The following is a 27,120-nucleotide window of genomic DNA, read 5'->3' as shown; positions in this document are numbered from 1 at the left end:
CTCTAACTGATTGTCTTCAGCCTCTTTCTCATTGCCGCAATGTTGCATCTCTTGTTATCTTCTACCGCTATTTTCATACTAACTGCTCTTCAGATCTTGCTAACTGCATACCTCCACTCATCTTACAGCCTCGCTGCACAAAACTTTCTTTTTGCTCTCACCCCTATTCTGTCCATCTCTATAATTCAAGAGTTAATCATTCATCCCTTTCTCTAGTAAAATCTGGGATGCCCTGCTTGCTTCAGTATTTTCACCTTCCTATGACTTCAACTCCTTGAAGAGGGAGGTTTCAAGACACTTATCCTTCAATTTTTTGGGGGACTAGCATCTTGGTGAGCTCTCTTTTATTTTTTTATTGTATTTTTGTTGTTCTTGGCCAGTGTCCCCCCTATATATATATATATATATATATATATATATATATATATATATATATATATATATATATATATATATATATATATATATATATATATATATATATATATATATTCAGGAAACTGTATTTTCTGACGTCTCTTCTACATGCTGTCCTCTTGTGTCTCTTGAGTCCCACTTAAACAGGTCTTCTTTGTCAACTTGGTCCTTCTCCTTCAAAGCCCTGTATATAGCAATCAGGTCTCTTTCTCTTTTCTGCTGTAATGTTGGATGTTCTAATCTCTTTAGTCTATCTTTATAAGATAAAATCCCTCAAACTTGGAACTATTTTGGTTGCAGCTCTTTGAATCCTTCCTATATTCCTTATAACTTTATTATGAGTTGACCAAACAGTTGCAGCATATTCAATCTGGGTTGAATCATAGATTCTATCATGTATGTGTGGGAAACATTATGACTGTACAGAATAAAGGAAACAAAAACATAGCATGTGACCAACAGTTGACCAAATTTTTGGGGTACTCATTGGACCCCCTATACACAGATATTTTTTTCACTCATGGAACATAAAATTTATAGGTAATTACGAAAAATTAAAATTTATAGGTAATTACGAAAAATTATCTTTTTTTTTTCAGATGGGGAGCACATTCTCACAGGCACCAAAGTTGCCATAAAAATCCTCAACCGCAAGACCATTAAAAACTTGGACATGGTCAGTAAAATAAAGCGAGAGATTACCAACCTCAAGCTTTTCCGTCATCCCCACATCATCAAGTTGTAAGTGTGTTGGTTGAGCTACAAGGATACTGATTTGTGATGCTGGTATATGATGCTCATATGGCATACTTGGGATCATAGATTTTTTATTTATTTAATGTGAAGAAGGGTCTGAGAAAACCAAACTGGATAGGAATTCTGTGTATTAAAAGAAAAAAAAGTAGAAGTGTCAGTAATGAAATTTCTGGTATATTAAGCGTTTATGTGCAAGTACAATTATTTATCTTTATCATGGGATGTGAACTGTATTGTTATCTTGTAATGATGATAAAGTTTTTGTTGTAAATGGTAGAGACAAGTTGAAGAAGCTGGTTAAAGGATGGGTATGTGACAGAAGAAAGTTGAAGTGGCAGTGAGCAAAGTAATGAATGGTGTAAGAGGTGCTGTTGGATTTTGAATGGTGACATACTAGAGTACTGTACTTGCTGAGATTATGACAGACAAGATAGAAATTTTGATACTGGGTGTCCTTGGAAGCAGAGGTGAGGTGTAGAGTACAAGAGAGAGAGAGAGAGAGAGAGAGAGAGAGAGAGAGAGAGAGAGAGAGAGAGAGAGAGAGAGAGAGAGAGAGAGAGAGAGAGAGGGGGGAGGGGGACTTGAGGATGGCATTGGAAATGAAAAAAAAAAAAAAAAAGGAAACCAACACTTAGTTGTAAGCATACTGTGTCTTGGACTAGAATTTAGGATATCAAAATAGTGTATTACAGACATGATATGTGTAGTATTTCTTTGATCAAAAAGAATCTGGTAATAAATGTGATGTATTTATGTTACAGATATCAAGTGATCAGTACACCAACAGACATTTTCATGGTGATGGAATATGCTTCTGGAGGAGAACTGTTTGATTACATCAAGCAGAAAAGCAAGGTGAGGATTAGGATTTTATATTACAGTAAGACTTACAGATTTTCATACAGATTGAGAGCCTTTTATTTGGAATGCTTGGGATTGGAAGTGTTCTGGATTATAGATTTTAGAACACACACACACACACACACACACACACACACACACACACACACACACACACACACACACACACACACACACACACACACACACACACACACACACACACACACAGAAAGACTGAAAATAATGAGGATTGCAAGGCATTGCAATAAGACATAGATATGACCTATGAATGAAGTCTTAAATGGGTAATTAAATTAATCTCCAAGAAATGTGGTATAATTGAATTTGGCAAAAGCAGCAAGAATGTATCAGCTAAGTACATAATAGGAGATGTCACCATCAAGAAATCAACATCAGAGAAACTAGGAGTCATTTTGATGGACAATTTATTGCCTGAGAAACATAAAAATAAAATTTTTGGTGAGACATGTAATTTGATAAGAAATATAAAAATAGTATTTGACTATCTGGATGAAATGATAAGAAAATTAATTGTATCAATGATATGACCAAGATCATAATATGCAACACTGAATGTGGTTACTGAATATGAAAAGAAATATAAAGAAACAGGATAGGATTCAAAATGTAGTAACCAAGATGATTCCTAACGTAAGTGACCTGCTCTATCAAGAAAGACTGAAGAAACTGAATTGCCAGTGTTGGAACAAAGAAAGGAGAAGGGATACCTGATTGCTGTTTATAGACTAAAGATGGTCCGAATATTTGTATTTGCATTCGCAATAGCAAATATTCACGTTTTTTAAGATTCGCATTCACATTTGCATTTGCATGTTGCCCTACTAAATATTTTTTAATATTGATATTAAACTATAGGCCTATTTCAACACTATTCTTAAATGAATGCAGTGAGAAAAAGAGAGAATTACTCTGATGCATGTAAGAGTTAGGTCCTCATCCTGCCTCTTGGTAACAAAGAAAATTGATTGGAATTTATTAATTCAAATTTCTGTGGCAAAAACTCTTACAGTTGAAAAAAAAGAAAAAAAAAAAAAGGCCACCACATTTGCTCTCACATTCAAACACATGCACAGTTGCACATCTGCACTGCACCCATGCAGATTGCAGGTGCACACGCAGCCTTTGCCCAAGGTTCAAGCCATCATAATTATCATATTGCTTGTTCAAACAAAAAATTTGTATTTGCATTCGCAAATAATGATAATTGTTATTTGCATTCGTATTTGCAAATACTGAATATTGAATATTAAATATTATAAATAATCAGATATATTGTATTGAATATTAAATATTAATATTAATAAATAATATATTATATAATATTAACAAATAATATATGTTATATAATGTTAATAAATAATATGATATATTATGAATAAATATTATTAATATAAAAATATTAAATGCTGACCTAGAAATCACATTTAATCAAATGTGTAAGAGAGAATCTCCTGCCCGTATATACGTTCAGATACTGAAAAATACATGTTCGGACCACTTCTATTATAGACTACTAAATGGAAGAGAACAAGTGGATAGAGAGGACCTACTGTTACTAGACACAAGAGAAACAAGAGGATATGGCAAAAAGGCTGAGTAAGGATCATTGCAGGAAAGACATCAAGAATTATAGGTTTCCACAAAGAATAGTTAATCCCTGGAATGGACTGGATAAGGGTGTAGTCCATTTAAATTTTTTTCTCAGTTTTAAAGCCAAAATTAATATCAATAAATATAGAGATGGGACAGATATATCACAACTAGGTAAATACATGCACTTTATATAGTAAGATTAAAAAAAAATATAAAGATAAAAATAAATGAATAAATAAATAATAATAATAAAATAAATAGTAATAAATAAATAAATAAATAAAACATTATTAAAATATTATGTGAAAATATAGATCATGGAACATTCTGATTAAATTATATAGTATTATAATTTGTATCGTTGTTATACTGAATTTATGTAGCATTGGAATGACAGTGTGTGTAAATTATAGATAAAGTTAACACATTTCTAGATTTTAGAATTCTTGGTGAAGGATTGTCAGTGTGCAACATATACATGCTGTATTATGCCGACTTTGCAGTTAAGCAGTTTTGGGCCAGTTGAAAAGAAATAAATTCACTGCTTAGGTAACCAGTGTAGATGTCTTAAGGAGAGAGTAGCTTATTTCCCTATCACTTTACTGTTATTCCTATGTGATAGTAGTTTGAGGAATGTAACATTGTTTTGTAGGATTCTAAATGGTTAGATTTATTCACCATTTGATATTTTGAGTCAAGACTTATGAATATATATTTTTATGTGCATCTTATTATCTGTGCCTTGCATTACAGCTCAAAGAATCAGAAGCACGGAGGTTCTTCCAGCAGATTATCTCTGGTGTGGATTATTGCCATAGACATATGGTGGTTCACCGGGACCTTAAGCCAGAAAACCTTCTCCTGGATCACAACTTGCATGTCAAGATTGCAGACTTTGGTAATTTGTTAGTAATTTGTCTATAGACATTATTGAGTGCCAGTGTTGTGCTAACTAAATGTTCTCCTCTTCCTTCTCCAGTCTTGTGGTTTCCACATTTTTAGGTGTTGAGTTCATGGAAGTTATCCTGACCTCTTGTTGCCTTCCAGTGATGTTCTACTGCTCTTGAACCATATGTGCCTCTGCATTCATTGCTTTATTTCCATACTTATGCTGAGTCATGTCAGAGGTGTCTGTTGCAGACAAAATTTGATGTTTATTCTCTCGTCTAATTTGCACTTCACAATGAAATCACAAATAAGACTTTCTTTGGTCACAAAAGCTTCCATGGCACAAGTCACAATGTTCATAGAATGATGCTAGTTAGTAGATTGATTAGTGACTATTACTTTTCAGTCCCAGTGCATCCCTTCACTGCCATCTGTTGGTATGCCATGGAACTAGTTTCAGAACTTGATACCAGAACGTTGTGTAAATGCAGAATCAGCATTCAGATATCAACAAGCCCATCCTGTGTGGGATTGCTGGCTTGGTATATAGATAGTTAGGAAACTATTTGATGCATGGTTGGTACAAAGTGTCAGTCAGCCATTCTGATTCACAGTGTATTTCTGCACATTCACATTTTCCCCTAATGATAACCTGTGATGATCTTGGATTTACGAATGGCCTTAATTGTACCTGTTATAGCAGTTCGTAATTTGGTAGATGTGTGTAAAAATTACATGAATTAATAGATGCATCATATTGAAGATTGATTTCATTAATTAAAATACAATTTCATGATAAATTAATTGATACTTTACAGGTTTGTCAAACATAATGGTTGATGGAGAATTCCTTCGTACTAGTTGTGGATCTCCTAATTATGCTGCTCCTGAAGTCATATCTGGAAAGCTGTATGCTGGTCCAGAGGTGAGTATTCTTTAATGAAAGTCTTCTCTCCTTTTGTGCAGGCCCAAGTGTCAGGATGGTTTTTAATATAGTCTAATGGATGTGTTTTGGTGCATGTGTGTGATGTCAGAGGAGATACCTTTGCCATGGCTATTCCTTTTTCTGTGGATGTCATGAATGGTACCAGTACTTCAAATTAGAATGAAAATTCACTAAAGATAATTGTAAATTTGGATGGCTTTCCATATCAATAGAAAACAGCCATGTTGAGAAGGTGTGTGCTGTACTTCATGAAAAATCATCTGTGTAAAACTTTCATAAATTTTAAAAGAACTATATTTCTGCAACAGTTTTTATAGAATTTGTGATGAATGTGCTTGTGAATTAGAAAGAAAGAAAATTGTATTGCAGTCAGAGAAGTTATTTGATTATTTGAATGCTAGTGAATATGTGATTACAGATGATGATGTATGGGACTACAATGATTAGGCTCAAACAAAAAAGGGCAGATGTTATAATGACCAAAAGTGTCATGGCCATTAATCCAAAATTCAGCATACGGTTTAACTGATATTTATAGAATGTGGTTATGGATGGTAATTGTTAGAAGTAAGCACCATAGAGTTTGGGGTTCGTCACACAGCAAGATGGCTGCAGGATGGAGAGATCAGTTCCCATAATTTTACAAAATATTTGTCACAGGCTGAAAAATGATGTATCAACTTTACATTGCTATTGATACTTAAGGTTTTAAAAGCCATTCAGATGATATTGATTTTTCTTATCTCAGGTGGATGTGTGGTCTTGTGGTATTATCCTGTATGCCCTACTATGTGGCACACTTCCTTTTGATGATGAGCACGTCCCATCACTTTTCCGCAAGATAAAATGTAAGTGTTCATCTAGTATTTGTTACAATGTTTGAACACTGCTTGTGAAATGTTACCAAGATTCATGAACTTCGACATGATTTCAAGGCTGTTTGTAAAATAAAATTCCTTGGTTTTGGGTACAGCGGGTGTGTTTCAGATCCCAGACTACCTTAATCAGAGTGTAGTACGCCTGCTATTGCACATGTTGATGGTGGACCCAATGAAGCGAGCCACCATTGAAGATATCAAGTGAGTGCTTCATTATGGGTTGACTCAAGCACAAGAAAAGGAACAAAGAGCTTAAAAAATAAATTAGATACAATATATATGATAATTTCTGAAACCAATAGTTACTGGTGGCTCTTCCTATCACATTTGGATTTCTGAATTTTCAACCTAAGAAATCTGATACCTGTGTTTAGGTTGATCCCAATCTTTTGTTTAAATATTTGGCCTTCAGAACTCAACCTATACTCTAGGGAATATAGTAAATGTAGTAAATGCAGCTGCTGTGAGAGTGTGTGGCTTGTTTTTATATTTTTCCTTTAGAATTTTTTACAATATCATACCCTGCCAGTTTTATCTGCGTGAAGAGAGCACTGAATGAGAGAGGAATGATTGCAGCAAGCAAGAATGCTTGTGTGTGATAGAGGTGAATTAAGAGCAACAGTGGTGAGTGTGAAAATGAAGTGGTCTCATCGAGCTCCAGGAAGGAGTGTGGGTGCATTTGGCAGGGCCTGTTGGTGTATGGACCCAGTTAAAGTGCAGGACACTTCCTTCATCTGCTGTAGTTGTAGTATTGGAGTAGGTGCATGGTAAGCAATGGTCTCATTGTGAAGGAACAGTGTATGTTGTTGGGCCTTACTGTGGAAATATGTGGCCAGGTGTGCTATGCCTAAGCTTTTGGTATGTAGTAGGGGTTAATGTAGCAAGAGTTAATGCCTTACGACCAGGGACCAACAGGGATAAGATTGTGAATAATGTTTGTATGAATGTGTGGTGGTCTGGGTCACCCTGTGTAGGATTTCCAGCCTAGTATATATGGTTGATGCCAAAAAAGATGGCAGAAGTCTCAGACAGTCAGTGTCATTGTCCACATACCCTTCCATTAATTTCATCCAGTTGTATGGGAGAGCGGAGCACTAATAATATCTGATCTGGCAACTCAAGACAAATAGTGGCCTTGGGTACAGTGATACATTAATGGTTTTAGTATAGATTTGACAGTTGAGTGACAAGAAGTTTTTCATGCTTGCACTTCTAAGTTGACTTCCACAAGTTAATGTTGCATATCTTGCCATGTCCTCTGCCATTGGATACTAAAGAAATAGCATCTGTGGTTGTCTTGTGCCAAGGAATAAAAAACAATTGAAGAAACAATTAGTATTACTGGAGTTTTAGAGAGAAGTGTATACCAGTGGGTAAAGAATCTCAAAGATGGTGATGAAACGTCTGTCTCAGAGCACAAAGTGAGGCCTGGATTGGCAAAGAAAGTTGCTCAGCAAACATTAAACATTATGGAAAGAGAAATGGAATGTAATCATCACAAAGGAATTGAAAGAAAAGAAGCCAAGTGTTCTTGGTGATGGATCTCCAAAATTTTTATGAAGTCACAATCTTGGTCACATCTTTGAAACTTTTTACCCACCAATACAGTTGATGGGAAAAGAACAGGTAGATAAAATACTGAGACCTACATAAAAACATAAGAGTTTAGTTTGAAATTAGGAACTTTTGTGTTAAAGTATAAAAACTTTTGTGTTGGAGTAGAATCAAGAACATCAGAAAGACAGGAAATCAAAGTAATATGTATTTTATACAAGTTTAATTTTAGCAACCATAGTGATATTAGGAATAAAACTCATATTCGGTTGGAGATTATTTATTATAATGATTGGCATTATAACATGGATTACAGATTATTATTCTGTTTTCAGGAAGCATGAATGGTTCCAGAAAGACCTACCAGCATATCTCTTCCCTCCACCATATGATCATGACAATTCTGTGATAGATCAAGAGGCAATAACTGAAGTTTGTGAGGTGAGGAAGCCAAAATTGTTGTTAATAGGACAGATTCAGAGATACAGAGGAACCCATTTATCTGGCATCCAAGGAAATGCTTGTTGCATATGATTTGATATACAAATATTTATGCATTTTGTATTATTAACAGCAATCTTTTGGGCAAAGGAGATTGAACATCTGGGTGGTCAGTACTGAACAAAGATGAAGAGTGATGAGGCCTGTTTCTGATGGCTTCATTTTCCAGTATGATGGAGAACAGCCATCCCAATAGTTCAGCAGTTACAATGATGGAAACCATAAAAAAGAGTAACGACTTGTGTTGCCCTTGGGGTTTGAATGAATATGGTGTTGATTTTGTATAAAATCCTCAATAATTTCTGATGTGTTATAGTGAATCCAGCTATACTTGATACTTGGGCTGTTGGTTGTACCTGTCCTGCATTGTTGTCATGTTCACAGTCAACAGGCATATGAACACCTCTCTTTCACTCATACTGTCATCCTTTGCCTTAATTATTATAAAATTATGTTTTTTTTTTTTCAATTTCAATTTTTCAATTTAATGATGGAACAATGATGTTATATATCTTCTGGTACTCTTGGCAACACATATGGGCCATGTGGCACTGCTGCCCCTGTGTCCTTGACATGTGAATCTCCCAGGCCACATTGTGCTGGCCCAGCTCAAGTCAGATCACTCCAGGGTTGAGGTGACAACAGCGCGAGTGGGTAGAGCTAACACCACGAGTACCAAGTTAGTCCGGATCCACTATGGTGATATCAAAAGTGGGATTGAATTTATGGTTATTCACTTGTCTAATATTTGCATTTGACCACTACCTTGTGGAGGGTAAGTTGAGAGCAGGTTTGAGGAGGATGGTAGCAAGGTGAGTTGAATGTGATACAAAAGTATTGGATGTGTGAGAGGGATGGGAAAAGAGGGAAAGTGATGGAGTAATGGAAGTAGCAGGAAAAGTTGGAAGTTGGATAGGATGCAGTGGAAGAGCAAAATAATGGTAATGTGGAAAAGGAGGGGCAGTTTTGTACGAGTACCACACGAGTGTATGGAAGTAGTTTGAGGTATGAAAAGAGTGGGTACAGATGGGAAGTGAATGGTGTAAGGAAAGAATTAGTGTGGCTGTGGAGAGAGAGAGAGAGAGAGAGAGAGAGAGAGAGAGAGAGAGAGAGAGAGAGAGAGAGAGAGAGAGTGTGTGCATGTGTGCGTGTGTGAGTGTTAAGTGAGTGAGTGAGTGAGTGTGTGTATGTGTGTGTGTGTGTGTTGGCATGATGTAATTTTTTTCACAATAGTCTTAGTCTTTAACCCTCTGACCTCCAGCTTTTATCACTCTGGAAAGAGTTCAGAACTCATAGAAACTGATCTATATGGGTAAAGCTGAAGCATTATGCAACACAGACCTTCCTCCTCTTCCTCAAGTGGGACTAGTAACCACCCACACTCATTGTTAGTGAAAAATCCTTAGTGTGTGTGTGTGTGTGTGTGTGTGTGTGTGTGTGTATTGGTTTGTGTGTGTGGGGTGTGGATAGGTAGGTGTATGTGTGTGTGGGGTGCTTTGTCTTAAATATCCCGATGTGGAGATAACCTGATATACATGATGATAGATAGGTTTTCATTTTTTAATTTATTTCTGCCCTGATTAGTAGTTTTGCTACTCTGATTTTGTTTAGGTTCTAATATAACTTAAAAAAGAGGTATTTACAGTGCATTGCTTGATTTTTTATTATTTAGGTATGCTTTATTGTGATGAAACCCATATTGAGCCTTTTTGTTATGTGACAGAAATTCCAAGTTGAAACAGCAGAAGTTCAGAGTGCCATTCTGTCAGAAGATCAGCATAACCAACTAAAAATTGCCTACAATCTGATTGTTGACAACAAACGTTTTGCTGATGCCAGTGCCATGTACAGGTAGGTCACTAAAACACAGTAAGATATTCATAATGTTTTGCTTCAGCTGTTTATATGATCAAGTTTTCATTCCATATAAAGTGTGTATGCAGTTTTTTCTTTAACATATACCTGTTCTTTGTGTCTCAATATGTAAACTGCCTCATGGCTCTACCTCAATGCTGCAAGATGTTTTATCTCATGGAAGGAGCTGAGTAAGCTAAACTTTCAAAGCAGCAACTTCTTTTTGTAAATATGATAGAGATGCCATTATTAATGAAATACCAGAAGGTTTAGGCACCACAGAAAAGAGGAATAAAAAAATAGTTGAGGCTGGAAAGGACTTTTTCTCATTCTGATAGGTATCACAATGTCTTTTATGTAATGATAAAAACATTTCATTATATGCACATCAAAGAATTCATACAGAAATGCAGTAAATGTCTTTGGAACTAATGTTTCATATACCACAGCATATAGAATTCTGTCCTGTTACTTACTTTTCCTATTACTTACTCTGTTTTTATTATTCATCAATGATCTTCTAAATCAAACTTATTGTTCTATCCACTTATATACTGATGATACCACTTTTAATTTTTTCACATCTTTTCCTGGATATCCATCCCTTCAGTGACTGAACAATTCGTTAATGAAAACCACATGATAACTGACTTCCGATCTTTCTAAAATTTCTCACAAGGGCAGAGCTAACTTGTTATTATTCACTGCCTCAAAAAACCTAATTCCTCCATCTATCAATTTAACACAACCTTCCATGTAGCTATCCCATCTTTAGTGACATGCAGCTGTCTTCCTTTTCTTCACTGAATATGCTTGGTCTATTCTTTAGTAGTAATCTAAATTGGAAACTTTATCTCTTATCTCTGGCTAAAATAAATTCAATGAATTTAGTATTCTGAGCTCCACCAGTTTTTCTCACTCCCTAGCTGCTAACTTTATATAACTATAATAACTCTCTGTAAGGAGTGTGCTTCATATGTAATGAGTGGGTTCCACACACACAGCATTCTTAAAGTGGTTTGTCTTATCAACCTCTTTCCTCTCTTTGCTACAAGGTTGCTTCTCTTTTTTATCTTTTATTGTTACTTTCATGCTAACTGCTCTTCTGATCTTGCTTGAGCATGAGCTTGAGTTGGAAGTCACCCAGTGAAGACTGCTAGTGAATGGAACTCTCCCATACACACACATGCAAGAAGACAAAGAGAGGGTCAAAACTGAGGCTCCACTTCCCCTTTCCTGCCTCTACTCACATTACATGCACTCTCTTTTTCATTGGTACTCTATGCATTTACTAGGAAAGCCATAAAACTCTCGGCCACTCTCTTCCACTCAGCATGCAACCCCAACAAGTACTCATATATATACTGTCATTCCATTCTCTCATCTCACTTCATTGTTCCACTCCTATGCCCTCTACCACTGTCATATTTGCTCTTTCATGTTCTTACTTTTGTGCTTCACACACTCCATCACATGTTCTACTGTTTGAACCACCCCTTTCTTGCACATTTTACACATCTTGCTCCCACTGTTTGCTCATTCATATAACTTGCTACTCACTCCTAGAGACATCATTCTAGCCTTGAATAATTTGTGTTCTTTTGCATAGGGAGTAACATGCAATCTGCTTTCACCATCATTCCACTTTAGTTAGCTGGAATTACTGACCAAGAATATGAGCAGACCATCATCATTGTAGTTGTGAAGGAATGGAGGTATGATGATACACACTGAGGTGAAGTTTACACTAAAGGAGATAGCTGAGATGAAGTGTCTGCCTGCATGCTCATACATTCACGTTTACTTTACTATTCACATTCATTCCTTTACACTTCAGTTAGTAGGGGAGAGAGAGGACTGATCCTTACACATAATGATTTTTACATTTCAGTATATCTGCTTTCTATACTGGTGTGTCCCCTCCCCCTGCTGTGCCCACTCCTGCCTTCAGCCCCTCAGACTCAAGCCCAAGCCCTTTCAAACCACATCCAGAACGCATTGCACGTGAGTAATTTTTTGTGCTTTGGATAACATGAAGTTATTTTTATCCAAGAATATGTTTCTTATTGTGAGCCAAGAACACTAAGAAACTTATTGGAAGTGATATTATTTTATTAGTCTTCTTCACCAACCTGAAAATTACTTAGATTAAGGTGATCTTTAGTAATTATGTAAGTATTTTTATTTGAAACTATTGTAGTTTTATACATTTCTGTGCAACTTTATGTAGTGTACTCCTGTAGTTTAGCATTTTGTATGTTATATCGAAGCTTTTTATGAAATTGGTGGTTTACCACACTGGCCAAGGAGAAAAAAATTGATAAAAAGCTGGCTCATAATGCCATTCCCCCCAAAAAAGTAGAGGTAGAACAACCAAGAAAGATGCCAGTTTATTTTATAATGTGTATTGTTAGTCTTCTTTTAAAATTATTCAAGTGATAGGCAGGAGGAAATTTAGAAAGTGTGAAGTTGAGAGTAAGTTGAAAGTCTTATGCAGCTTGACCACAGGAGGGGAAGGAATGCTAGTTACAAGTTCAGAAGACCAGCAACCATGGAAATGATGATAGAAGGTAGTAATACTAAGAGTGGCAACACTGCAGTGGTGAGTGAGAAAATCAGGACTCTGTTAGAGGAGAAAAATTGATGAGAAGAGAAGTGAGCTGAACCTCTACATATATGAAAGCAATACTCCATGTGTGAACAAATAAGTCTGTTATAGAAAGCAAGTAACTGAGAGGAGGAGGAGGAAGAGAATTGTTGGAGATGATATGGAATAGCTAACTTTGTGGAAGCTGTTTTAGCAAGAGAAGAGGTGTGACATTTTCAGTTGAGATTTTTAGTGGAGAGTCCATGTTTGATGTAGAGGAGGGATTAGTTGAATGTCATTAGAGAAGAGGAGATAGATTTGTTGTGTTGAGTGAATATAGGAATGAATTTGTTTTGATACTTTCATTCAGACAATATCCTGGATATGAGAACATTGAAGATGTGATGTAAATTATGATCCTTGCTGCACAAGACTTTTTACTTACTCCCATCTCTGTTCTGTACATTTTACTAATGCAAGAATTAATCAGTATCTTCACTCTTTTATCCCTTTTGCTGGTATACTCTAGAACTCTTTTTGTTTCTGTCTTTCTCCTGCCTAAGATTTGTGCAGTTTTGAAAGTTTCAAAAGAGGATTATCAAAACACCTTAGAAACTAAATTGGCCATCTCTCATGATCCTTGTGCTTTATTTTGGGAATGTTGTTATGAATAAGCTTCTTATCTTTTTTTGCCCTAGGTTGCCCTAAGACGTTAAAAAACTTTTTAGTTCGCAATTACTTCCAAAAGTAAGACATTATGGTATATATATATATATATATATATATATATATATATATATATATATATATATATATATATATATATATTTGTAGTATAAAGACTGCACAACATGTAAAAATATTCTTCCTAAAGCACATGCAAAAACAAAACAAATTGTTTTACCTTCACATATGAAGTTTGTTTTTTCATCTGTGCAATATTCTTAGTTTTTTCTCAGTGGGTCTGTGCAAAGAGGCAAAGTGCAGTGCATTGTGAATCATGATGTGCAACAAGACCATTGAAAAGTAGAAATATTTATTTATTTCAAGAGAAAAATAATAGTGAAGACTCTTGTTTTCCAACTATGATAAATGTGGTGCTCACTGCTTTGATATTACTATCATGTTATGTCCATATTTTTTATTGATGGTCTTGTGTGTTAGTATTCATTAAACATGCTCTTTGCAAACACAGATCCCCATTGGAAAACTTATTAGTATTGTACATAATTGAAAATTGAACTTCTTATATGAAGACTTAATATTGTTTTTAACTTTTGCTTTCTTCTTGGGGTAACTTTATGGATGTAACTTAAGCATAATATTTAACTGAAAAATATGAGCCTCTATGCAGAGATGACTGCATGTAATTTCTGCATGGTGAAGTTAGAGTAGAATTTCTCTTGTAGCAGTTTTATTTGAAGATTTGTTAATTTTGCTTGATTTAGAGAAAGATTATAAATTTTCTTTTCGAGAGAAGTTCAAGAGAATAATGTCATACCATTCACTAAATCACCAACAAGGGTAAGCAGGTATGAGTAACACCACAGCTAATGGATGCTTAGTAGTTTATGACATCTGGATTTCCATTGGGCTGCCAAAGGCTGTCATGTGTAATGCTGCTGAAATGCTCATCATTGCTAAATGTAGTAATTTGGTTGCCAAAACCAAAACATACCAGATAGCTTTGCACTGTAAATACTTTCAGTTTTTTGGGACAGAGCTCAAGGATGGTGAACTGGCAGCAGGTGATAGAAGCGTTGGAAATGGAGTGAGAAATTTTAGAATAGTTTCATCAACTGTAAATACATTTTTTACAACTAGTGCATTCTGAATATTTCTTAGTTATTTTTTAGATACTTTAATTTTTTATTTAATTAATTTTATATGTTCTTATGTAACTTTTTTGTATATTTTCATTAATGAATAGAAATTTATAAATCAGAGCAAGAGGTAAACAATTTCATGAATTTAAAGCTCACTGATCTATTCTCTCTCCTATATTTTTTATGTTGCACACAAGCTCTCTATTTATACTTTTGTATCCCAGGGCTGAAGCACCCAAAACTACAGTTCTGCTTCAAATTCTCTAAAGCATCTTTATAATTTCAAAATAAGTCCAATTAATCCTCATTTTTGCAATTAGTTTTAAGTTTTTCTCTCCCTGAATATTAAATTAGTTTTATTTATTTTTTTTTTTCCAGTCTGGTAAAATAACATTGTCAGGGTGTTGTCCTGCTGCCTTTCACATCCATTTATAAACTAGATTGATATCTCTTAAAGGCAGATGGAAAAGACAGTGTCAACATGTTTACATTCACATACAATCATATGTATTCACAAGCATTCCTGGCTGATAAATATGGTGCATAAATGCCATTTCACAAATATATTGTGTCACTGGCTGCTGGTAACAATTGACGAACTTTTCCTGCTATCGAGTTTCTCAATTTCTTTAAATATTAGTTCTATTTTTGACATTTTTGAATCAGAAAAATTTTGCATTTCACATCTTCATCCCAAAAGTTAACTCAAAACAAATAGTTTTGTTCTTCAGACTTCTGGTACTGAAATAAATATTAGCACACACACACACACACACACACACACACACACACACACACACACACACACACACACACACACACACACACACACACACACACACACCCACACTCATATTTAAGCATAGTTCAGGTCCTGTATCTTACAACTAGTTAAATAAATATACTCACCAATCCTGTAATGTGGAAGATGAATGAAACTTGTAAAATTTTATCTTATGGAGGTTTCTCAGAATCTGTCACTCATTCAATTTTACAGAAGTCCATGTTTTGCCTTCAATAATTGTGTATTATGTATTTTATCTTAGTAGTTTTGAGCCATACATGCATGATCTGTTTTAAGATATTTCATATGATAGACATTGGAAACAGTAAGTGGATTATTAGAATATTATTTGGATGATGTGTCCACGGTTATCTGTAAGTATCTAACATTTTTTCCAACAGGAACATTAATTAATTTTTACCATCTGCATTTCATTCAATTTTGACAGCTCATCTTGGTATTGGCAAGATTCATCCTGATTTTCGAGCATGTGAGTTTATTGTTGACATGCACATGATTCCTCCCAGCAAAGACATAGGATGGTTGGTAATAAATTTTTGAGTGATATGATTTGAGCATCATATAGGTACCTTAAAATGTTTGCATTTTTGTATCTATATCCATCCTCATATCAAGCTAATAAGCCAACAAAGGTGGGTTAACAGAGGCATGCACACACACTCCAACACACACACACACACACACACACTTAAGCATTCCCTAAGATTAAATAGAAATTATATTTTATCCTTTGTCCCTTGATGTGGGGATTCTTACCAGCCACACTTGCATGTGGGTCACTTGTGCAAGCTTCCTGGTCTTTTCACATCGACCCATTGACAGAAGTAATTTATTCCTGCTACTCTATGGACCCTTCCCCTTCCCTGCATCTGATTCAGTCAATGAATTGGACCAGATGTGGGTAAACCTCCTACAGAGACCTTTTTAGGCTGCTGTACATTTATAAATGCTTAAATTTCAATCCTGTCATCCACAATAATTTTTCCTTCCATCATGTTCACCAGTCATGCATATAATGTTCATTTCATACTGTACATTCCATTCATGGCCTTCTGTTTAGTTCTACATGTCTCACATCAGATCTAGCTGCCTTCATCAATTGCTTTTTCTTTCTTCCCCTCTTTGTAATTAGAAAGTGTGCTTGACAGTAGGGTCATAAAAAAATGAAATAGTATGTAATTCATTTATTTATTGAAAGAATTCTTTATCTTAACTTTGGTCTTTGATAATATAGTTAATTTAGGATGTTTTGGTAATCCTCTATGTTTTTTTTTGTAATTATACAGTTATTTTCATGGAGAATTCTATGAAATTTCCAGTTAACCTCTTCTGTGTAATAGGTTTGAATAAGAGAATAACAGCCTGGTAAGCTACTAGTGAACTAGGGATGACTAGCAAACATGGCACTAGGCCATAGAATCAACCAAACTGAATGAAATGACTCATGACCTGGCAACTTCCCTGCCATTGATCATGTAGTGGAATCTTGTGATTTGTAGCAAATGTAATAAATGCTGAATAACAGGGTTACTGCTCTTCACTTCTATCTGATGGAAATGAAATATCACTGTAATAAGTGGCTGTGTTCTCAGCTGCTTTATGCTCCACATGAAGAGAGACCAGCCTTGATGATTTCCCTGTAGTACAATATAATGCCTCCTTCTCTCACTCTGTATATATGTATAAATATTTCAGTACCTTGAGATGGGCTTGTCACTGATGTCAGCTTAACAATTTTCTTGTTGTGGTTGTTAGTGATATGAATAGTGAGGAACCTATCTCACGTAGCTCCAAAATTATTGCAGTGAATGAAGTATCAAACATCATCATCTCAAGTTATGTTGCCAAAGAAGGAAAAAAAAAAGTTATATCTCAATAAGTAGAATATTTATTTTAGAGCATTATAATATCAAATTCCATTTACATACCTTTCATTAATATTTTGTATTTGAGAAAGGATGTCTGGTGTTGTAGAGAAACCAACCATCACATTGTCCTGGGAGGAGTTATGTCAGTGTTGAAACTTATGAACAAGAAAATCTCGGGAAGCTTGAAATATTTGGCTTTTAGCAGTTATTTGCATTCTTGGCAAACATTTCATGTTTGATGTTTTGCTTTTTGTACATGTAAGGTCTAGCATGTCACTATCTTTACAGATACCTGGAGTGGGTTTATTTGCCATTATTTTTGAGTGCATCATGTTATGTATTAAGTTTCAGCTGTGGGTATTGCTTATTATGCTAGTGTTGCAGTTTTCACCTTCCTTCTAGGCACATTTACCATTTTCTCTTGAATGACACATTTATTTCTGGATCCTTTTGCATAATTATTTATTCTAACATTCATTAAGCAATTAAAGTACACTTATTTAAAAGAAAATAAAAAAAATGTTTTTATATTTATACTCTTTGAAATTCAAGTTATATTCTATGTGGGTTATGTAAGAAGAGGAGGAAAGCATAAATGCAGCAGTCTATTGTCTTTATTGTAATATTTACCATCATAACTCTAGTTCTTGTATTTTAGTTGGGAGTTCTGGACTCAGGTGATATTATAGTGCCCAGAACAGGTTGTCCATTGGAATGGACATCATCATTAATAAATCCTCATGTTTCACAGCTACACATGCTTTAGACTTGGACTGACATACAGTCTAACTTCATAGTTTGATGACTGAAAACTTTTCTAAGGGGGATGAGATGTTGGCTGCCTATGTCTGAGATAGTGGCTAACTTGATGTTCATTTTCCACAATCCATTCAGTGTCAAATGTTTATGTTACAAATTTAACATAAATTAACCAACCTTGTTATATGGCTGTTCCTTTTCAAATGTGATAATTTTCATCTGCAAGGCCATCGCATTAGAGAAATATTGTTTTAGGACTCTTGAAACCTCTTATTCTCTTCTGCATCCCAACCCTAAGACCCCTTTTTTTTTGTATGGTTGACTGGTTTACCTTAAATGCTCTCCCTTTCACTGTCTTCTCTCCTGTCTTCAATCCTTTGTATTACTTCTAGAGTCTTGTCTAAGGTGAGGTGGGTGCACTTGTGACAAGGGTCTGGGTGGGATGCTGAGGGTGGTCAGCCATTGCACTGTAGGAGTAGAGAGGCCATTTAGTCCAATGTCATTCTGTGCAATGGCACTGTTTCAGTGAAAAATCATTCAGCGAGTCACTTGCAAGCCTTCACTATTACCCATGAGTGAGTCAACAAGAGGTAGTGGAGGGTAGTCAAGTGAACTGAATGTGAAAAATTGTATTAGAGTGGATCATGGTCATGTAAGAAAAGACATTTCTTCTGCCAAAACCAGTTACACTACACCACATCACTACATACATCTCACCCTCCACACCATGCCACACAACACTCAATCACACCTCACTACACCATTCATAGCACCCAGCCACACAAGAGCCCATACTACACTTAGTCACTCAACAATCCATATCACTCTCAGCCACACCATATATCACTTGCATCACAAGAGCCTCACAGCAACTCATATCACAGTCATACCACATAACCTAGCTTTGTTGTATGAGTGTGTTTTGTCCTCACATTCAGTTTGCATGATGTAGATCTCGATCTTGATGCTACAGGTGGTTCAGGATTGCTCCTGAGCCAGGCCTTTGAAACAGCAACTCTTGTAGGGGGGAAAAAAAAAGTAAATAAATAAAATAAATAAATAAAATAAATAATACTGGATTGCTCTTGAGCCAGGCCTCTTGTTCATATGTGGAAGTTCATAACTTGAATGTTCATAAATCAGGGAGCGTTGGTACTTCTGAACACAAAGTTAATTGTGTATACTCCTTTATGATATCAAAATCTATTTAGAATGCTCAAAGATTTTGTTTACCTTGCAAATCATAGTATGGAATGTATTTCCTTAATAAGGGTAATTCATAGTAAATTTTGAATATTGTTACAACTTTTGCATAAGGAAAGGAATGTGAATTTCTAGCCTTCATAGTGCAATTCACATCTTTGAATTTCTTGTACACATCTGTGATAGCATGTACAGTATTTGTAACTGTGAACAGTCATATTGATAAATGTGGTAGTGTTAGCTATCAAAAATGTAAACTCGGTTTACTTTGAATATACAGCACCTTTGTGACATAACTGGAAGTTCTGCAGCAGTGCCTTTTCTTTAACTCTATCATGCACCAGACACATGTGTGTCAAAATGTCTTCATGTGAAACTGCAACAATGCACAAATGAAAAAAAAAAAAAAACATTTAAATTAATTGAAAATAAAGTTTCTGGTGTCAATTTTTGGTGAGTCAAAGATGAGCATAAGCTTCACAAAAATAATGAATTGTCAATGCTGATGCTTCCTAGAATAGGCCGACTGTTTGATAATTTGTCAGTTTCATTCCGTGACTCAGGCTGTCAGCACGTAATCCAAGATGAATGCTTATTTCAGTTTTTCTTTGTTTTCTTGAGATCTAATAGATATATAACAATGACAATAGTATCACTGTAAAGCTCATAAAAAGACAGTTTAGTTGATGTGTAGCATGCAGAATGTTCATGGGAAGAGTTCTGAGCTACAAGGTTCTGAACTTATTTTTCTTGTTTTATATTTATTTTTGAGGGGAAATGAGTGAAATTACTTTTTTAGGAAATTTCTTATGTGATCATCATAAAAATAATTTCCTTATGAATCTAGTGATATATAGGGAAACCTGTGAGTTAAAGTATATACTTTGGGATTTGATACTCTACATGTATGCTGTGTTTTGCTTTATTTTGCGGGAAATTAATGTAAGTTGTGTGTTGTGAGAGTTGCTCGCTTGGGTGGGCCTCTTCCTCCTTCCCTCGCTACATACTGGAGTGGTGCTGCATGGCATGAAGTGCTAATTTTTTGTGTTTAACCTACGCAGTCAAAGCAAATGACGGATTAAATTTTTGTATGTGTCAGTGAAGAAAATGAACATGTAACACAGCATTACAGTGATTGTTAAGTGCTACTTTTAAATATATATATGGCAACTCACCAGCTTCATGACAACTGCCTGGTGTTCCTGCTGCTCCTGTAAATGTCAATTTAGATTATACAATATTCTTTTTAAGTGATGTCAAATTGTGCTATTTTTAAATGAATTTTGGTCCTTTATGTATTTGTGTATTTGTACTCTTGTACTGGTACTTCTGATGGTTGGGCTTCATATTGTCATCTGGATGATACCATCTTGAGCTGCTCCAGTACATTCAGCTGCTACAGAAGTACTGGGGAAACATCCTCTCTCATGGAGATGATGATACACTCTGTAGAATACTTTGCTATCTGGGTGTCTTCTCTCTGGGTACCTGTGTCTGTATTCTGCTGCTGCAGCTCAGGCATTCTCATCACAGAATGAATATCATGTCATGAATATCATCACATGAATATCATGTCTGAATACTCAGTGTTACTGAATGTTAAAGGCATTTTCACAGTAGCAAAAAGATGCACTTTGGCAGTCAACTGATTGATGAGGCCTGTCACTTAGGTGTCAACATGTCAACTGTTGAGTGTTGAAGTGGTGACAGTTGCATTGAGTTGCCATGTACAATTAAAAGGCAGCACTTAACCACTGTATTGCTGTGCTACATTTTCTACACTGACCTGTACAAAAATTTAATGTCATTTGCTATTTCCTGTAAGGTTTTGACTGCGTATATTGTACACGAAAAATGACCACTTAATGCTGTGCAGCACCACTGGAGTACATAGCAAGCCAAAGAGGGAGGGAAGCGGGTGGAGGCCCACCCAGGCGAGCAACTCCTGCAACGCAAAACTTACACATTAATTTCTTGCAAAATAAAACAAAACACAACATATGTGTATAGAGTATTTTCTACATAGAATTACTTGAACTATCAAATCCCAAAATATGTACCTTAACTCAGACACCCTGTATGATAAATGCCTACTTAAGAGTTTCAAAGGAAAGAAAACTGGTTCTAGATCAAAGTTTTGCAAGGTGTGCGGAGAAGTCACAAATGCCTGCCAACAGAAGAGGTATTGAAAAGAAAACTTGTGAGATGTTACTAGTACATGAGAGGGTTAAGTAAAACAATACTCAGTTCAAGGAAGTGCTCCATTTGGTGCCTAGTCAGTGACTCTTTTGACTGGCTGCATCTTTCCTGTTCTCGCCCATAGTTTCTCAGTCACCTTATTGCTATATTATGTAGTCAGATTGCCATTGATGTTTTTTTCTCACAGAATACTAACTTATGGATGCTTTACTGTATAATTAAAAGTGACTAAAAATAAAGAAGATAATGGATCTGATTGAAGTTATGAATGTTTTTGGTGTTTATTCTTGGAATTGAAAAGCTAATGCTTAATAATTGAGAATTGTAAATGAAGAATTTCTCCTGAGCACAATGGTGTACTGAAATTTTAGATACTATAGTAAATAAGGGATGGAGACAACATTTTATGACAAGATAGAAAGAGACAGCTACACATACTATAGTAGAGTGACTGTTGTCTGCCATGTACATCTTGTAATAGTATTTTGCCTTCCTCCCTGTTTTACAATATTATCTAAAATCATTGTATTCAGGAGAAATTTTTCTATAATGTAACACAATTTTTAAATTACATTCACTTGTCAACACAGAATAAAAAGTGGTATAAATATGGAGAGTGCCAGTAGGTAGATGAAATGGGATGGAGTTCTCAGGGAAGGCATAGAAACTCAGTATCTGGACACATTAATTGGACTTCAGTTGGCAAGTTGGTGTCATACTTGATGTATAAATGTGTAACAGCTTTCCCAATAGGGATGATTAAGATTTCCTTGTTTAATGTAGCTTAGGTGTATGTCAATTTATCTTTAATGTGAATTAGTACCTTTATCTCAAAGTAATGCCACCTGTGGCAGCAGAGAAAGTTTTTACAAAACACCAAGAATTGTATGCCAGATGGATCCCAATCAATCTTGCACTTGCCACTGTGGTTTGCAGGTCCATAATAATATACATCATGTTTAAAATGTACATCCACATATGCCGTAGTTTCCACTTATTGTGTGCATCAAAATGGCCATCATCATCATCTCTAATCCTCTAGTTGTATTGTGAGTTTCATATATAAAAAAGAGAGGGCTCTCCTATATATAAAAATAGACTGTATGCTTCATGTTTCACTTTTAGAAACCATCTTGGGTAGTCTGCTGTCAGAAACTATCTTGAGTGGTCTGCTGTGGACTGTGATGTCACAACTCCCTTATGTTTATCAGATTTTCTTTAATTTTGCAATATGGAAGGAAACTCCTTGCATACCAGGATTAAAGTCTCAGTTTTGAGGTGAGCAGGCTAACCACAGCACTAAAAGTGCATATACATGCAAAACTTGTCAAACATTTATGTTAAAGACAGGAAATAAATACATGTCATGTGTATTTCCTCCTTGATGAAAAGTGAAATTACATTGGTTCCAGCAGAGGGTGAGACAGTAAAGCACCTGAGATAATGTCATAAAGCATCCATATTGCTTTATGAAGGTGACTTAAAATTTGCATTACTTTTGAAAAAGACAACATTTATTCATGATTACATGCTGGATATTGCATCAAGCATATAGCAATTAACAGTATTTCATAGACTTTACCCTTTTTATCTACAAGTTCAAAGTCACTCTAAGCAATTTTCTTTAAACAGGATTTCTGGAAAACCTGCACTGTCAGCAGTGTTGGTTTATAGGGTTTTAATCTGTTTTATTTTGTGTCTGGCACATATATAGTTGTTACAGAAAGTAATGAGCATTTGTATTGCAATACAGTAGAAAACTGTTTCCATTCAAAGAACTGTGTAATGAAAGGTGATTGTTACATAAATGTGCTTGAGGATCATCTATCTTTTTATAGAATTCACAGCAATGATCAGGATGGTGCTTCTATTTTATCATGCGTACTTGATAATGATGTGGTATAATATGGAGAAATAAGAAAACACAAAATTAGGAAATAGACCAAAGTTGAACAAGGTTTGACTTCATTAAAATTATTGAGAGAAAAGTAGAGAAAAGTGGACATACGTAAAACACATAATCAGCATACACATGATGAGAATGGGAGAACTTTTTGTGGTATAACCCAAAATCTATTTATATTACAGTATATCCCATGACTTCAAAGTTAAACCAAACAAATGTTTGTATGTGTATTGAATTTTCATTACCCCTTTAATTTTTACTTTACTTCCATTTTGGGTAATTATATGGATTTCTGTCCCCTGTAATAGATGAACAGCTAACATAATAAAGCTGGTGGCCATGGAATGGTTTAAGGAGGCAGGGTAGACAGAATTAGACATGGATGAAAGAACTTTTGCTCGGGTGGCCTGGAGTAAATGGACAGCCAATAGAGAAAAGTGTAAAAGGCTGGGGCTACTTTGCCTTGCAATGGAATCAGTGATGACATAACTCTTGCACCTACCTCCTCTAGTTAGCTGAAGGAGATGCAGAACGTGCGAGCAACATGTCTTGATTATTTTTTATTATGTTATTCTGTGCTGTCCACTGGGCAGGCCATTTAGGTTCATGGTATTCTGCTACCATATTACTACACTGTCTGTTGTTGTTTGCGGTGCCAGTTGTTACAGAATAAAAGTAAAATATACTTTTAGCACTACCGTTTGCAACCTTTCCAGTCTACTGTAATACACTGCCACAGTATATTATGGAGTCAAATTTAGGTTAAACTATGAGGTATGAGCACCTCCGGCTGTGTCATTTAACCCCTTTTGTAAATTAATTTGCCATGGTTTTTTTTTTTTTATGCTTTCTATAAACAAATTATAAAATGTATTTTTTTGATGGTGTGACATTTTTATTTGGTTAATGTAAAATACATGTGAGTTTCTTCACATATTTGTGAATCTGATAACCAGTTTCATGTGCTTTTAGTAGCTTAGTTATTGATCTGCTGCTTATTGCTTAGCTGCAGTGTGGGATCCTTATAGGACAGGAGTGTCATGTTAGTTGTGTAGATTATCTCCTAAAATGACTAGTGGCTAAATTAATCATTTATGTAATTTATGAATTGAGAAATATTTACCATAATGAAGGTGCATTATTTAGCAATATTTAATGGTTAAATTAATAATTTGCTTGATATCTTTGAAAAGAGATCAACATTTGCCACAGTGAAAGTACTACATTGAAATTCATAGGCATACCCTTCAAGAATATAAGTTACATACCATACCATTTTAAAAATAGAATAACATAATAAAAAATGTACTTTTATATGTAATGAAAATGCATAATTTAAGCATATTGGTATATGAACTTTCATCAGATTTAATTTTTGTGACCTAAGATTTAAAGTAAATTTACGTATGATTTACGTTGAGAATTACATTTCAACAAAGTATAAAATATATTTGCAATCTAGTTTGCATAAATTTCTAGATTTACCTTGAGAATTACATTTCAACAAGATATAAAATATATTTGCATAAATTCCTAAGAATAAATTTTAATATATAATTGTCTTTTTAGCATTGAGGGAACGAGCACTTAGTGGAGACCGTGGAATGCCGAAAGGAACTCCTGGGAAGCGTGCAAAGTGGCACCTCGGTAAGTTTTTGTTTTGTTTTGTTGCGGAAGAATATTGTTGATGCCATGAGGAAAAGCTGTTTTTTTTTTATTTTTTATTAATTCTTTTGACATGAAAATTTTATTGGAAGTCAAGACAAAATTCTTTTGACATGAAAATTTTATAGGAAGTCAAGACAACTATATACATAGATAAGTTCTTTACTTCAGTGATCTAAAAGTCCTCCTAACCCTTGTCACTTATAGCTGCTTTATAGATATTGGCTTTTAAATGTCTAAAAATTTCTTTTGAGGTCATATTTTTTGAAAGAAATAAAATTTTTGGGTTAGAAAATTTGAAACATTGCTCTATTATGCTAAAATACTGGCTTTCTACCTGGGTTGAATCTGTCTCATGGAAATTTATGCATAAATGAAGGAGATATATTTCAAAGATGAAAAGATTTTTTAGAAATTATCTGTTAAAGTTTTCAATGCTTTTCTAGACTTTCTACATTTCATTTGATACTTTTCTATGGTATGATTTTGAGCAATAATAGGAAGTGCACTAGATTGAGGTGATGAAATGCTCAAGTGCTTTTTTTTTTTTTTCTTATTTATTTATTTATTTTTTTTATGTAGGAGGGACACTGGCCAAGGGCAACAAAAATCCATAAAAAAAAAAAAAAAAAAAAAAAAAAACTGAGATGCAAGTCCCAGAAAAGGGTCCAAAGTGGTAGTCAGAAATTGAAGGATAAGTGTCTTGAAACCTTGCTCTTGAAGGAATTCAAGTCATAGGAAGGTGGAAATACAGAAGTAGGCAGGGAGTTCCAGAGTTTACCAGAGAAAGGGATGAATAATTGAGAATACTGGTTAACTCTTGCATTAGAGGTGGATAGAATAGGGGTGAGAGAAAGTCTTGTGCAGTGAGGCAGCGGGAGGAGGGAAGGCATGTAGTTAGCAAGATCAGAAGAGGAGTTAGCATGAAAATAGTGGTAGAAGACAGCTAGAGATGCAACATTGCAGCAATGAGAGAGAGGCTGAAGACAGTCAGTTAGAGGAGAGGAGTTGATGAAATGAAAAGCTTTTGATTCCACCCTGTCTAGAAGAGCGGTACGAGTGGAACCCAGACATGTGAAGCATACTCCATACATGGACGGATAAGGCACTTGTACAGAGTTAGAAGCTGGGGGGTGAGAAAAACTGGTGGAGACATCTCAGAATGCCTAACTTCATAAAAGCTATTTTAGTTAGAGTATAAGTACTGTAAAGGACAGACTGAGGATGTTCAGTGTAGAAGAGGGGCACAGTTGAGTGTCATTGAAGAAAAGGGGATAGTCTGGAAGGTTGTGTTGAGTCGATAGATGGAGAAATTGAGTTTTTGAGGCAATGAACAATACCAAGTTTGCTCTGCCCCAATCAGAAATTTTAGAAAGATCAGAAGTCAGGCGCTCTGTGGCTTCCCTGTGTGAAATGTTTACTTTTTGATAAATTTAAAAACTTTAGATAGGCAGGAAATTAAAGCAATTGGATGGTAGTATGAGGGATTAGAATGGTCACTCTTTTTAGGAATAGGCTGAATGTAGGCAGACTTCCATGAAGAAGGAAAGGTAGATGTTGACAGACAGAGCTGAAAGAGTTTGACTAGGCAAGGTGGAAGCACATAGGCACAGTTTCGGAGAACAATAGGAGGGACTCCATCAGGTCCATGAGCATTCCGAGGGTTTAGGCCAGTGAGGACATGGAAAACATCACTGTGAAGAATTTTAATAGGTAGCATGAAGTAATCACATGATGGAGGAGAGGAAGGAACAAGCCCAGAATCGTCCAAGGTAGAGTTTTTAGCAAAGGTTTGAGCGAAGAGTTCAGCTTTAGAAATAGATGTGATAGCAGTAGTGCCATCTGGTTGAAATAAAGGAGGGAAAGAAGAAGGAACAAAGTTATTGGAGATATTTTTGGCTAGATGCCAGAAGTCATGAGGGGAATTAGATCTGGAAAGATTTTGACATTTTTCTGTTAATGAAGGAGTTTTTGGCTAGTTGGAGAACAGACTTGGCATGGTTCTGGGCAGAAATATAAAGTGCATGAGA

At 35.3% G+C, this 27,120-nt stretch overlaps 2 protein-coding genes across 4 annotated transcripts in view; one reads left to right on the top strand and one right to left on the bottom strand.

The window, feature by feature from the left end:
* Positions 1 to 27,120, top strand: part of LOC135101380 (5'-AMP-activated protein kinase catalytic subunit alpha-2-like) — a 44,765-nt gene that overhangs the window by 6,946 nt on the left and 10,699 nt on the right. Inside the window, exons 2-12 of one of the 2 annotated variants that reach the window (XM_064005288.1) lie at positions 1,017 to 1,158; positions 1,935 to 2,028; positions 4,405 to 4,549; positions 5,358 to 5,464; positions 6,234 to 6,333; positions 6,459 to 6,564; positions 8,253 to 8,358; positions 10,142 to 10,269; positions 12,164 to 12,276; positions 15,918 to 15,959; positions 24,995 to 25,072. In XM_064005288.1, the coding sequence (XP_063861358.1) occupies positions 1,017 to 1,158; positions 1,935 to 2,028; positions 4,405 to 4,549; positions 5,358 to 5,464; positions 6,234 to 6,333; positions 6,459 to 6,564; positions 8,253 to 8,358; positions 10,142 to 10,269; positions 12,164 to 12,276; positions 15,918 to 15,959; positions 24,995 to 25,072 (1,161 nt within the window). The remainder of the gene's footprint in view (positions 1 to 1,016; positions 1,159 to 1,934; positions 2,029 to 4,404; positions 4,550 to 5,357; positions 5,465 to 6,233; positions 6,334 to 6,458; positions 6,565 to 8,252; positions 8,359 to 10,141; positions 10,270 to 12,163; positions 12,277 to 15,917; positions 15,960 to 24,994; positions 25,073 to 27,120) is intronic. The other variant, XM_064005289.1, reaches the window with a different exon arrangement.
* The window catches only part of LOC135101378 (DNA polymerase subunit gamma-1-like), a 43,377-nt gene continuing 34,215 nt past the window's right edge, over positions 17,959 to 27,120 (bottom strand). The window contains exons 10-12 of one of the 2 annotated variants that reach the window (XR_010269245.1): positions 20,496 to 20,531; positions 19,050 to 19,134; positions 17,959 to 18,584 (exon numbers count right to left, since the gene is read on the bottom strand). The gene's annotated coding sequence lies outside the window, so the exon portion shown is untranslated. The remainder of the gene's footprint in view (positions 18,585 to 19,049; positions 19,135 to 20,495; positions 20,532 to 27,120) is intronic. The other variant, XR_010269244.1, reaches the window with a different exon arrangement.

The sequence above is a fragment of the Scylla paramamosain genome, chromosome 6, assembly GCF_035594125.1.
Source record: "Scylla paramamosain isolate STU-SP2022 chromosome 6, ASM3559412v1, whole genome shotgun sequence".
Taxonomy (NCBI): Eukaryota; Metazoa; Arthropoda; class Malacostraca; order Decapoda; family Portunidae; genus Scylla; species Scylla paramamosain.
The sequence above is the reverse complement of the archived record's forward strand: the minus strand, read 5'-3'. Positions and strand labels throughout refer to the sequence as shown.